Consider the following 14,707-nt stretch of genomic DNA (forward strand, 5'->3'; position numbering starts at 1 on the left):
CCCCATGCAAGCTCTTCCTATCCTGCTGCCCCCCCCCCCATGCAAGCTCTTCCTATCCTGCCCCCCCCCCCATGCAAGCTCTTCCTATCCTGCTGCCCCCCCCCATGCAAGCTCTTCCTATCCTGCTGCCCCCCCCCATGCAAGCTCTTCCTATCCTGCTGCCCCCCCCATGCAAGCTCTTCCTATCCTGCTGCCCCCCCCATGCAAGCTCTTCCTATCCTGCTGCCCCCCCCATGCAAGCTCTTCCTATCCTGCTGCCCCCCCCATGCAAGCTCTTCCTATCCTGCTGCCCCCCCCATGCAAGCTCTTCCTATCCTGCTGCCCCCCCCCATGCAAGCTCTTCCTATCCTGCTGCCCCCCCCATGCAAGCTCTTTCTATCCTGCTGCCCCCCCCATGCAAGCTCTTCCTATCCTGCTGCCCCCCCCCATGCAAGCTCTTCCTATCCTGCTGCCTCCCCCCCCATGCAAGCTCTTCCTATCCTGCTGCCTCCCCCCCCATGCAAGCTCTTCCTATCCTGCTGCCTCCCCCCCCATGCAAGCTCTTCCTATCCTGCTGCCCCCCCCCATGCAAGCTCATCCTATCCTGCCCCCCCCCCATGCAAGCTCTTCCTATCCTGCTGCCCCCCCCATGCAAGCTCTTCCTATCCTGCTGCCCCCCCATGCAAGCTCTTCCTATCCTGCTGCCCCCCCCATGCAAGCTCTTCCTATCCTGCTGTCCCCCCCATGCAAGCTCTTCCTATCCTGCTGCCCTCCCCCATGCAAGCTCTTCCTATCCTGCTGCCCCCCCCCTCCCCTGCAAGCTCTTCCTATCCTGCTGCCCCCCCCCCCATGCAAGCTCTTCCTATCCTGCTGCCCCCCCCATGCAAGCTCTTCCTATCCTGCTGCCCCCCCCCATGCAAGCTCTTCCTATCCTGCTGCCCCCCCCATGCAAGCTCTTCCTATCCTGCTGCCCCCCCCCAAGCAAGCTCTTCCTATCCTGCTGCCCCCCCCATGCAAGCTCATCCTATCCTGCTGCCCCCCCCATGCAAGCTTTTCCTATCCTGCTGCCCCCCCATGCAGGCTCTTCCTATCCTGCTGCCCCCCCCATACAAGCTCTTCCTATCCTGCTGCCCCCCCCCATACAAGCTCTTCCTATCCTGCTGCCCCCCCCCCCCCATGCAAGCTCTTCCTATCCTGCTGCCCCCCCATACAAGCTCTTCCTATCCTGCTGCCCCCCCATACAAGCTCTTCCTATCCTGCTGCCCCCCCCATGCAAGCTCTTCCTATCCTGCTGCCTCCCCCCCCATGCAAGCTCTTCCTATCCTGCTGCGCCCCCCCCATGCAAGCTCTTCCTTTCCAGCTGCCCCCCCCCCACAAGCTCTTCTTATCCTGCACCCCCCCATGCAAGCTCTTCCTTTCCAGCTGCCCCCTCCCGCAAGCCCTTCCTATCCTGCTGCCCCCCCCCCCCCCACACACAAGCTCTTCCTATCATGCTGCCCCCCCCGCAAGCTCTTCCTTTCCTGCTGCCCCCCCCGAAAGCTCTTCCTATCCTGCTGCCCCCCCCCCACACAAGCTCTTCCTATCATGCTGCCCCCCCCCAAAAGCTCTTCCTATCCTGCTGCCCCTCCCATGCAAGCTCTTTCTATCCTGCTGCCCCCCCCATGAAAGCTCTTCCTATCCTGCTGCCCCCCCCCCATGCAAGCTCTTCCTATCCTGCTGCCCCCCCCCTCCATGCAAGCTCTTCCTATCCTGCTGCGCCCCCCCCCCTTGCAAGCTCTTCCTTTCCTGCTGCCCCCCCCACAAGCTCTTCCTATCCTGCTGCCTTCCCCCCCCACAAGCTCTTCCTATCCTGCTGCCTTCCCCCCCCACAAGCTCTTCCTATCCTGCTGCCCCCCCCCCCCATTTCCACCTTCATTCATTTTCCTATCCTTCTCCTTAGTTCAGGAGAAGTGACCCCCCCACATCCAGCAGCTGCTATGAAATGGACTTTGTTCGGTTCCCGGAGAGCAAACCTGACCGAATCCAGAGAAGATTTTATCTGAAAAGAATGGAGGTAATTATTCCAGATCCTCATTGGAACGGAGATTCCTTCATGGGGGGGGGGGGGGTGGACAGGACGGGGTGTGGGGATCGTAGGGGTGAGGTCTCCTCACTGGAATGCCAAATGCTGCCACCAAGTCTTACATTGGTGGATTCTTCAGATGGGTTTTGTTCCTTCTGTCACCTAACGGGACCTGGAAAGACCCTCCACTTGGTCCTGCGCTGCTATTGTCCCGGCTCTTTCCTTACACTGAGACCCTGTTCACATCACCAACCAATCCCTGGTGGCCTCCTGTGGGAAGACATGATGAGCTATGCAGGGTTGGATCTTCCAATCTTCATCTGATGGAGTTCTTTGTTCCCCAATCTTCAGTGGGAAATTGAGATCTTAGTAGCATTCAACGTCAGATGGACATCTGACCATCACTCTACTTGAGCTTGTTAGACATCCCTTTCCAAAACCTCCCCCCCCCACCATGGAGCACCCCCCATGACCATTAATATGGAGTTGACCTCTATACCATCCCAACTCTTCTGGGAAGGCTTTCCAGATGATTGTGGAGGATGTCTGTGGGAATTTGTTCCATGTGTGAGGTCAGGTACTGATGTTGGGTGAGAAGATGTGGCTCACAATTGGTGTTCCAACTAATCCCATTGCATAGATGACAAATGTCCTGGACTTCCCAATGTTCTGGTGCTTAGTCCCATGATGCACTTTGCTGCTTCCTGAGATCACAGTGTCTCCCTTATTTGGGGTTGTGATATGTGAGAGCTGTGAACAGAGGTGACAGAGGGATGAGACTGAGATGTTAGCAAGTCAGGTGTTCAGTAGGGTTGAGATGAAGAACTGATGTTGGATGAGAAGACCCGGCTCACCATCAGAGGTCCAATTCATCCCAAGGTTGTTCAGTAGGTTGAGGTCAGGGCTCTGTACAGGACACTGGAGTTCCTCCACACCAAACTGGTCATCCATGTCTTTATGGAGCTGGCTTTGTACACAGGGAACAGTCATGGGGGGACAGAAAAGGGTCTTCACCAAACTGTTACCACAAGGTTGGAAGACCACAATCATCTACAATGTCTTTGTATGATGGAGGATTACCAGGACCCTTCACTGGAGACCCCTAAACTCAGTAATCTAAAGGGCAGTGCACATTGTTTGGGTCATATAGTGGACCAATCTGGAGCGAGATGACTTCATTACCATAATTGGTAGAGTTCTTTAATCATGAACCTCCAAGGACACGACTGATGTTGGGTGAGAAGACCTGGATCACCATCAGCATTCAGTATGGTTGAGGTCAGGGCTCTGCACAGGACACTGGAGTTCCTCCACACCGAACTGGTCATCCATGTCTTTATGGAGCTGGCTTTGTACACAGGGGACAGTCATGGGGGGACAGCCGAGCTCCCTCACACTACAATAAGTACCAGTCGAGCTCCCCCCACTATAAGAGGTACCAGTCGAGCTCCCCCAGACTACAATAAGTACCAGTCGAGCTCCCCCCACTATAAGAGGTACCAGTCGAGCTCCTCCACACTACAATAAGTACCAGTCGAGCTCCCCCACACTACAATAAGTACCAGTCGAGCTCCCCCACACTACAATAAGTACCAGTCGAGCTCCCCCACACTACAAGAGGTACCAGTCGAGCTCCCCCACACTACAATAAGTACCAGTCGAGCTCCCCCACACTACAATAAGTACCAATCGAGCTCCCCCCACTATAAGAGGTACCAGTTGAGCTCCCCCACACTACAAGAGGTACCAGTCGAGCTCCCCCACACTACAAGAGGTACCAATCGAGCTCCCCCCACTATAAGAGGTACCAGTTGAGCTCCCCCACACTACAAGAGGTACCAGTAGAGCTCCCCCACACTACAAGAGGTACCAATCGAGCTCCCCCCACTATAAGAGGTACCAGTTGAGCTCCCCCACACTACAAGAGGTACCAGTCGAGCTCCCCCACACTACAAGAAGTACCAGTCGAGCTCCCCCACACTACAATAAGTACCAGTCGAGCTCCCCCACACTATAAGAGGTACCAGTTGAGCTCCCCCACACTACAAGAGGTACCAGTTGAGCTCCCCCACACTACAAGAGGTACCAGTCGAGCTCCCCCACACTACAAGAGGTACCAATCGAGCTCCCCCACACTACAAGAGGTACCAATCGAGCTCCCCCCACTATAAGAGGTACCAGTCGAGCTCCCCCACACTACAAGAGGTACCAGTCGAGCTCCCCCACACTACAAGAGGTACCAGTCGAGCTCCCCCACACTACAAGAGGTACCAGTCGAGCTCCCCCACACTACAAGAGCGCCATTCAAGGTACCATTATAAAGGACCTTAGGGTGGTTCTCCGCTCCCACAGGCTCCCTTCATACTATATGATTGGCAGCTTCTTCTCTAAGACACTCCAGCAGTCACAGGCACTCTGACGTCATCACGTACAGCGTAGGACCTATAGCTCTACATTGAAGATGAGGAACCTCCCACAAGCCGGAGAATCGGGGAGAGGTGGAGGGTGCTGTGGGAGTGAGAGAAGAGGACAGTAACAGTCCTTGTTATTGGTACTTTGTTTTCTCTGGAGTTTAGCTTTAATATTACCCCTCCCCGGGGTAAACCTGAACTCCATCATTGGGACCGGGGGCCACGTGCCCTGTCCATATAATGAAAATGAGATCCAACATTCCTCAGCCCTGATCAGTTTTCTCCAGTCTGCCTGGCCTGCTCTACTCCGTACATATTCATCGAACATTCCGCACCCCACAAACGAGTGTACCCCCAAATCCTCATCATTCTCTGTTGTATACATTGGCTCCAATGGTGGCATTATGATGTTATGGCGTCATCTAGTGGTCAGACATCATTGTTACACAAGTAGGAAATAATTCTCTCATCAAAGTGTCTCATGTATGAACGGCCACCATCACCCAACCAATCAGATTTGATGCCAAACTAAACTCAGCCATCATGGCCTCTGTGTGATCCGTATACTGCTACTAATAGTATATAGAAAGGGGCGGAGATTGGATTCACTCGGTTTATTATTTTTTTTCTTCAGTGTCTTCCTGGTTTTTGGCCTAGGCCAAAATGATGTCATACATTCCAGGAGTCTTCGGGGGCGGGGGCTCAGCTAAGCACACCCTCCTGCCTACATGCCTGGGCTAAGGACAGATGGATTCCAGGAAGTAAATGCTACATGAATCACCTGCCCTTACTCAAGATGGCTTCAGCTAGAAATTCTAAGTGGGGGTGTTTTTCAGAGTGAGAGCTCAACAAAATAAAACATGGATGGATGAATGGAGACATGGATGGATAGAGATGTGGATGGATGGATGAATGGGTGGAAACATGGAGACATGGAAGGATGGATGGATGAAGACATGGACGGATCAATGGATGAATGGGTGGAAACATGGAGACATGGATGGATGGAGTCATGGATGGATGGATGGAGACATGGATGGATGGAGTCAGGGATGGTTGGAGACATGGACAGATGGATGGATGAATTGATGGAGACATGGATGGATCGATGGAGACATTGATGGATGGAGATGTGGATGGATGGAAACGTGAATGGATGGAGTCATGGATGGATGGATGGAGACATGGATGGTTGGAGACATGGACAGATGGATGGATGAATTGATGGAGACATGGATGGATCGATGGAGACATTGATGGATGGAGATGTGGATGGATGGAAACGTGAATGGATGGAGTCATGGATGGATGGATGGAGACATGGATGGATGGATGGAGATGTGGATGGATGGAGACATGGATGGATGGATGGAGATGTGGATGGATGGAGACATGGTTGGATGAAGTTACAGATGGAAGGATGGATGGATGGGGGGATGGATGAAGACATGGATGGATGAAGACATGGATGGATGGAGACATGGATGGATGGGGGGATGGATGGAGACATGGATGGATGGGGGGATGCATGGAGACATGGATGGATGGATGGGGCAGTTTCCTGTGAATAATAACAATGAATTAGGTGGGGTTTCCAGTCCTCAGTTCTCCCCCCCCCCCCCCGAGATCAGAAAGTTTCGTTGTGATCTCGGCTTTCGGTTACAAATCATCGTTCAGGTTTATCGGCAATATAAAATGTTTTTTTCCTATATAAATGAAATGTTATTTGACACCAATAAATACATCTCCGCCCCGGGAGGGGATCTGGAAGCCTCTGGGTCGCCCTTCCCTGTTCAGAGGTGCCGGGACCGATCCTCTCAGAAACAGGCAGATACAGAGGAGGACAATTTTTGGGGGGGGGGACCCCAGGAGAGACCCCCTGATCACATCTGTAAAATCATTGCGTGACTCATGGGAGTTGGGTGGGTCATGTGATTGAGGTCGGGTTATTGCAGGTCAGCTAGACAACTCTACAGGTTGTGGCTCTATCACCTCCTCCTTCTCTGGAGGACCATAGAACCTTCCAAAAGTCGGTAAGAAGGAGGGATGGAGACCCTTATCTGCATATTGATGGGGAAACCAGCCTGGTAGAGCGGTGGACTGGCCTATAAATATGGGAGAGTCAGGCTGACAGGGGAGTGGAGTGGAAGATGGAGTGCTGAGGAGACTGTTGGAGTCTAGGAGGGGTCCCCTAGGTCTAGTGGGGGGGCAGCCTCCAGGCTGGACTTGGGCTGGCTCAGGAGGATACATTCTGTGGAGAGGCATGGATGGGATCAAGGCCTGGGAGCAGTAGGGAGCAGAGAGAACAGAGTGAGTACAGCAGCACTCTCTGTGATCTACAAGGGGAGAGAAGTCCACATGTACCAAGCTTGCCAAGGACAACGCTGGGCTCAGTCCTTCATCCTCGTCCCGGGAGATCTTCCAAGCAGCCAGGAGGGCCGGTAGTGTCTGTAGGCCATGGAGCTGGAATCAGATCTGTAGAGGAAGAGAAGACGTCTCTGCATGTGGCTATGAGAAGTAAAGTTGATTTTTGAGGGGCTGCAAGTTCTTTGCCCCTAAATGGCAGCCGCTGCTGATCCACAATGGCCGGCGGCTTTCAGTCCAGGATCTGCTCTGTACATAGGAGAGAAATGTCCGCCTTCCATTGATTCCAGCCAGACTGTCCATCCCATAATCTCTATTACCCGTCCAAGCTGAATCCCCCAAATAAAACAACAGAACCAACCCATGGACTGGTGTGACGGGAGTGACTTGGGGTGGGGGGCCCATGGAACACAGCTCACTTTGGAGAGGTGGGGAGACCCCTGTCTCAGCTCCCCATATCCCTCTTATGTGTAAGTCACCCTGTGCCTGTTAGGGGTACAGGGGGATCTGTCCTAATACTGGGGTGGGGGGTTGTGGATTGTTTGGTGTCATGTGGCTGCATCCCATTGTTCTATTGTGTGTCTGGCTTGGGAGCAAACTATTATGGGATGTATGTGTTTGTGTATTGGCTTGGGGGGGGGGGTGTCTCCAGCAGCCCTCCCTCCTGATGGGACTGTCTGCTGGTGTGTCTCTTGTTACTAAATGTAGATTGGCCCGCCCTGTGTCATTATGCAGGGAGGGGGGATTGCCCCGCCCTGTGTCATTATGCAGGGAGGGGGGATTGCCCCGCCCTGTGTCATTATGCAGGGAGGGGGGATTGCCCCGCCCTGTGTCATTATGCAGGGGGGGGGGTTGTTCCCTGAGTGTATATATCTTGTATCTGTGTTCTACTTCCTGGTGTTGTCTGGATCTTGAGGTAACAATAGTCACTGATCTCGTGTTCCAGAGCCTGAGAAGCTGCTTCTTGTCGGAGGATCCCAGTGGTGGGTGTCTGGGGTCCGTTACAACTGGTCACTGTCTATGGATGCAAGTGTGTGTGAGAAATACCAGTTGCCTGGCTGTGTGGAGGGAAGCTGAGGGATACCCACAACACACGAGGGAAGTCCTACACATCCTAAACATTCCTCTTCTCTCGGGGATTGGCTAGGCTCCAACAAACACTCAGAATCCATAGTTGACCCTCCAATTGCTGGAATATTCCTCACAACCAAGCCGCGGGTTTAGGGAGATCGCTGACCAGACCTGACCCAGGAAATTGCAGCTCAGCGGACTCATCAGAACCAGACGCTAAGGCTCGCTTCTCATTGCCGATCCAACTTGTGAGGCCCCCAAGTCACATGATGTGAAATCTCATGCTAGTCAATGAGAAGGACTGAAGTCGCTGCGACTGTAGAAGGTTTCCTGAGCTACTTCCAGGCGACTTCTCTCCGACTTGTGCCCATAGACTTCAATAGAAGTCGCCTCCGAGTCGGATCCCCGTCTGGATGGATGTGATTTGGACCCGACATTACAGGAACATTAAATGTATCCAGCCCAGGACAGGGGGCGCTATAGATATAGAAAGCAAGGAGCACCCATGACGAGGGTTGAAAGCATTCAGAGTTTTTTCGTACCCCTTCCCGCCGGCCGCATGCGTATTCGGGGCCCCTCAGCAGGTGGGCGTTAACACCAAGCGGCTGTATATAGTGTGTATCTATAGGTGAGCAGTCTACTGTGCGGAGAGGGCGCCCCCAGCAGGGACTAAACGAGAAGCTCCCAATGTAGACTTGTGTTTGGGAGGGTTGGGTCATGTGACCGCTGTGACAGCCAATCACAGCAGTCACATGATAGGAATGGCGGCCTCCACCTCCCAGCATTTCAAAGGGTCGGGAAGCAGCGGCAGGAAGGGGTCAGACACAGCAGTGAACAGAGCGGGGGAGGGGACTTAGTCATCGGTCACACCAATACGATTTGTGTTCAATTTCAGCGCAATTTTAGGTGCAATTTCTGAAGACTTTATTGCTACTTGTGAAGATTTTCAACGATTTCTTGCAGTTTGCAGAGCGATTTCCATTCTATTCTATGTACTGTATGTGAAATTGCAACAAAACTGCAGGAAAGTCAAACGAGAACGACTTTAGAAATGGCGCCGCAGCAAATCGCACGTTAAGACGCCGACATTCACATTCATTAGATAGGAATTCAATCTGAAATCACACTGGTGGGACCGGGCTGACTCGTTCAGCTGTGTGTGTGATCTGAGCTTCAGTTATTGGGCTCTGTATACATCATCCAGGTTCTATGTCTGACAACAGTAACCATTTCCTTCTCTCATTGTAGGGATTACCGACACAACATTTACTGTCCCATCACCGGGAGCCCCGGGGCCGGCATCTGGTGTCGCTGTACGACGACCATTACATGAGGCACGGGAACTCCACCCTACCGCCTCTCCGCAGCTGGGATGGCAAGAGTCTGGCCTGGCTTCCGGAAAGATCCGACTTCCCCCTGACAGGTCAGGATTCCCCCTTCATTGATCCCAAAGGTTCAGTAACCTTCATCTGAATCCAGTTCTGTCATTACTGCCACTGGGAATAGCTGGGAGGTTTAGTAGACATGACTTCTGCTACTGGTGAGATCTCTGTGCCTGGGCTCCCACTGGGATGTGGGGTCTGTGGGTGTGGCTACAAATGGGATGTGTGGTCTCTGGGTGTGGCTACAAATGGGATATGTGGTCTCTGGGTGTGGCTACAAATGGGATGTAGGGTCTGTGGGTGTGGCTAGAAATGGGATGTAGGGTCTGTGGCTACAAATGGGATTTGTGGTCTCTGGGTGTGGCTACAAATGGGATGTGTGGTCTCTGGGTGTGGCTACAAATAGGATGTGTGGTCTGTGGGTGTGGCTACAAATGGGATATGTGGTCTCTGTGTGTGGCTACAAATGGGATGTGTGGTCTCTGGGTGTGGCTACAAATGGGATATGTGGTCTCTGTGTGTGGCTACAAATGGGATGTGTGGTCTCTGGGTGTGGCTACAAATGGGGGATGTGTGGTCTCTGGATGTGGCTACAAATGGGATGTGTGGTCCCTGGGTGTGGTTACACATGGGATGTGTGGTCTGTGGGTGTGGCTACAGATGGGATGTGTGGTCCCTAGGTGTGGCTACAAATGGGATGTGGGGTGTCTGGGCGTGGCTACAAATGGGATGTGTGGTCTCTGGGTGTGGCTACTAATGGGATGTGTGGTTTGTGGGTGTAGCTTCACATGGGATGTGTGGTCTCTGGGTGTGGCTACAAATAGGATGTGTGGTCTCTGGATGTGGCTACAAATGGGATGTGTGGTCTCTGGGTGTGGTTACACATGGGATGTGTGGTCTCTGGGCGTGGCTACAAATGGGATGTGTGGTCCCTGGGTGTGGTTACACATGGGATGTGGGGTGTCTGGGCATGGCTACAAATGGCATGTGTGGTCTCCGGGTGTGGCTACTAATGGGATGTGTGGTCCCTGGGTGTGGTTACACATGGAATGTGTGGTCTGTGGGTGTGGCTACAGATGGGATGTGTGGTTACACATGGGATGTGTGGTCTCTGGGTGTGGCTACAGATGGGATGTGTGGTTACACATGGGATGTGTGGTCTCTGGGTGTGGCTACAGATGGGATGTGTGGTCTCTGGGTGTGGCTACAGATGGGATGTGTGGTCTCTGGGTGTGGTTACACATGGGATGTGTGGTCTCTGGGTGTGGCTACAGATGGGATGTGTGGTCTCTGGGTGTGGCTACAGATGGGATGTGTGGTCTGTGGGTGTGGTTACACATGGGATGTGTGGTCTCTGGGTGTGGCTGCAGATGGGATGTGTGGTCTCTGGGTGTAGCTACAAATGGGATGTGTGGTCTCTGGGTGTGGTTACACATGGGATGTGTGGTCTCTGGGCGTGGCTACAAATGGGATGTGTGGTCCCTGGGTGTGGTTACACATGGGATGTGGGGTGTCTGGGCGTGGCTACAAATGGGAGGTGTGGTCTCTGGGTGTGGCTACTAATGGGATGTGTGGTCTCTGGGTGTGGCTACTAATGGGATGTGTGGGTGTGGCTACAAATGGGATGTGTGGTCTCTGGGTGTGGTTACACATGGGATGTGTGGGTGTGGCTACAAATGGGATGTGTGGTCTCTGGGTGTGGTTACACATGGGATGTGTGGTCTCTGGGTGTGGCTACAAATGGGATGTATGGTCTCTGGATGTGGTTACACATGGGATGTGTGGTCTGTGGGTGTGGCTACAGATGGGATGTGTGGTCTCTGGGTGTGGCTACAAATGGGATGTGTGGTCTCTGGATGTGGTTACACATGGGATGTGTGGTTTGTGGGTGTGGCTACAAATGGATGTGGGGTCTGTGGGTGTGGCTACCCATGGGGTGCCTGGTTTGTGGGTGTGGCTACCCATGGGGTGAGGGGTTTGTAGGTGTGGCTACACATGGGATGTGGGGTTTGTGGGTGTGGTTAAAAGTGGGCATGGTCCATAGGGTGTCCTTGGATTCCATTGTGAACATCGATACATTGACACTTCCTGTCCGAGGGTGGCAACGCTGACTGTACTGTATCTATGGAGGAGCAGTGTTGTCACCCTGATTTGGACTACAAATCCCTCCCCTTCTCTTCATCTCTATAACGTCTGATCTGAAGGTACTTCTGTTGGCTGTATGAGGACATAAATGTCATTTTTGCTGAGTGAATGAATGATTGGCTGACACGGTGCTGAGTCGACCTTCCTCAGGACACAGACCAGCGGCTATTGAAGATCGATCTTTTCCTTTGCAGAACCTCCAACCAACTTCGGTCTTCTCCAAGAGAAGCAGAAACTCTGGAGAGATCGACCTTCAGAGGACCTGAGAAGCATCTACTCTGCCTCCTATAGGCCGCCGCCAGCCTCTGCCCTCAGGACCCCCCGCTATGGGGTAGCCCCTCGAGTCCTGTCCAGCACTGTGCACAGGAACAACAATACCAATAAAGCTTTGGACTTCAAGGGGCAGACCTACCTCCAGGTTCCGGACCACCCCGGGGCAAGTGGTGGCAATGCGCTGGGGGAACCCGCAGATTAAGGGGGGGGGGAGGTTCCTTTTCTATTAATAAATTGCAAAGATTTCAAAATGAACTTCTTTCCTGTTTGTCATTATGGAGAATTGTGTGCAGAATGTGGAGGGAAATGAATGGAATCCATCCTGGGAAGAGGAGGAAACATCACACAATGTGGGAGAAGGTGAGGGCGGGGGGTACTGTCTGGGGGGTATATAGGGGGATATATAGGACGGTATATAGGGGGTATATATAGGAGGATACATAGGAGGGTATATAGGGGGATACATAGGGGGGTATATAGGAAGATACATAGGGGGGTATATAGGAGGAAATATATAGGAAGATACATAGGGGGTATATAGGAGGGTATATAGGGGGGTATATAGGGGGATACATAGGGGGGTATATAGGAGGGTATATAGGGGGGTATATAGGGGGATACATAGGGGGTATATAGGAGGGTATATAGGGGGATACATAGGAGGGTATATAGGAGGGTATATAGGGGGATACATAGGAGGACATATAGGGGGGTATATTGGAGGATACATAGGAGGGTATATAGGAGGATACATAGGAGGGTATATAGGAGGATACATAGGAGGGATATATAGGGGGATATATATAGGAGGGTACATAGGGGGATATATAGGAGGGTACATGGGGGGTATATAGGAGGATACATAGGAAAGGTATAGAGGATGATACATAGGAGGGTATATAGGGGGATATACAGGATGATATATAGGAGGATACATAGGAGGGTATATAGGAGGGTATATAGGTCTATAGGAGGATATAGAGGAGGATATATAGTATGATATATAGGAGGGTATATAGGAGGATACATAGGAGGGGATATAGGGGGATATGTAGGAGGATACATAGGAGGGTATATAGGAAGGGTATAGAGGAGGGTATATAGGAGGATACATAGGGGGTATATAGGAGGATACATAGAGGGACATATAGGAGGATATATAGGGGGATATATAGGAGGGTATATTGAAGGTATATAGGTGGATACATAGGGGGGTATATAGGAGGATATATAGGATGATACATAGGAGGGTATATAGGGGGATATATAGGATGATATACAGGAGGGTATATAGGAGGATACATAGGAGGGGATATAGGGGGATATGTAGGAGGATATATAGGAGGATATACAGGATGATATATAGGAGGGTATATAGGGGGATATATAGGAGAGTATATAGAAGGTCTATAGGAGGATACATAGGAGGGTATATAGGATGATATATAGGAGGGTATATAGGAGGGTATATAGAAGGTCTATAGGAGGATATAGAGGAGGATATATAGGGGGATATATAGGAGGATATATAGGGGGATATATAGGAGGATATATAGGGGGGTATATAGGGGGATATATAGGAGGATATATAGGAGGGTATATAGGGGGATATATAGGGGGATATATAGTATGATATATAGGAGGATATGATGGAGACTGATGTGAATGTACAATATATATATAAAGCATACATTGATGGCGCTATATAAGTACCTGAAATAAATAAATAGAATTTTTGGAACAAAAGTGGAGTGTTCCTTTAAGTGTAATAATGTGACTAGTCCAGAGGTGGGTGTGATTTTGTGTTCCCTTTGAGCCCGGATCAGACCTCTTTGCTGCAGCGCTGCAGATCAGCCGCCCACCACACGAGTGCCCAGCCTTAGTACATGAGCCGATGCGTCTGGGGACGATGCGGGGTCTGTGTCAGGATCTGTAAGGTGTTCCCACCAGCAGCTAAGTTCCTTGGACAGCAGCGCTCCGAGGGAAATCCAAAACATAGATTCCTGATGGCAGCTTCACAACTCGAGCAGGGATTGGAAATGTCATTGGGGGGATGTCTCTCCTAAGTAGAAATGCTGGTGAACTTTAATGGAAGCTGACGGCCCCCAAAGCTTTTCCTTCAGAAATCAGTTCACAGAAAGGTGATCACAAGAAATATATGGAGACACCTTCCTCCCTTCATGGAAGCAAGCTGCAGATATGACCTTCCATCATTCACCTTCCATCCTTCACCTTCCATCCTTCACCCTTCACCTTCCACCCCTCACCTGCCACCCTTCACCTTCCACCCTTCACCTTCCAACCTTCACCTTCCAGCCCTTCACTTTCCATCCTTCACCTTCCATCCTTCACCTTCCACCCCTCACCTGCCACCCTTCACCTTCCACCCTTCACTTTCCACCCTTCACCTTCCATCCTTCACCTTCCACCCTTCACCTTCCATCCTTCACCTTCCAACCTTCACCTTCCACCCTTCACCTTCCACCCTTCACCTTCCAACCTTCACCTTCCACCCTTCACCTTCCACCCTTCACCTTCTATCCTTCACCCTTCACCTTCCATCCTTCACCTTCCACCCTTTACCTTCCACCCTTCACCTTCCACCCTACACCTTCCATCCTTCACCTTCCACCCTTCACCTTCCATCCTTCACCTTCTATCCTTCACCTTCCATCCTTCACCTTCCACCCTTCACCTTCTATCCTTCACCTTCCATCCTTCACCTTCCATCCTTCACCTTCCACCCTTCACCTTCCACCCTTCACCTTCCATCCTTCACCTTCCACCCTTCACCTTCTATCCTTCACCTTCCATCCTTCACCTTCCATCCTTCACCTTCCACCCTTCACCTTCCACCCTTCACCTTCTATCCTTCACCTTCCACCCTACACCTTCCATCCTTCACCTTCCACCCTTCACCTTCCATCCTTCACCTTCTATCCTTCACCTTCCACCCTACACCTTCCATCCTTCACCTTCCACCCTTCACCTTCCATCCTTCACCTTCTATCCTTCACCTT

At 51.7% G+C, this 14,707-nt stretch overlaps 1 protein-coding gene across 1 annotated transcript; it reads left to right on the forward strand.

Annotated features, from left to right (window-relative positions):
* The first annotated feature begins 1,922 nt into the window (after positions 1–1,922).
* Positions 1,923–11,942, forward strand: CFAP107 (cilia and flagella associated protein 107). Its single transcript, XM_089663921.1, has 3 exons — positions 1,923–2,032; positions 9,136–9,310; positions 11,609–11,942. Exons 1-3 carry the CDS (start codon positions 1,961–1,963, stop codon positions 11,887–11,889), a joined length of 528 nt encoding a protein of 175 aa, XP_089520047.1. The 5' UTR covers positions 1,923–1,960; the 3' UTR covers positions 11,890–11,942.
* Positions 11,943–14,707: the final 2,765 nt, after the last annotated feature.

Source organism: Staurois parvus, unplaced genomic scaffold (assembly GCF_062004578.1).
Source record: "Staurois parvus isolate SC_StPar_1 unplaced genomic scaffold, SC_StPar_1.0 ptg001801l, whole genome shotgun sequence".
NCBI lineage: Eukaryota > Metazoa > Chordata > Amphibia > Anura > Ranidae > Staurois > Staurois parvus.

What these genes read in the sequence shown, in the direction of transcription:
- CFAP107 (XM_089663921.1), top strand. Translation starts at nt 1,961, where the DNA reads ATGGACTTTGTTCGGTTCCCGGAGAGCAAACCTGACCGAATCCAGAGA. An exon ending in TTTATCTGAAAAGAATGGAG is followed by an intron (nt 2,033 to 9,135) that starts GTAATTATTCCA and finishes CTCTCATTGTAG; the next exon opens with GGATTACCGACACAACATTT. An exon ending in ATCCGACTTCCCCCTGACAG is followed by an intron (nt 9,311 to 11,608) that starts GTCAGGATTCCC and finishes TTTCCTTTGCAG; the next exon opens with AACCTCCAACCAACTTCGGT.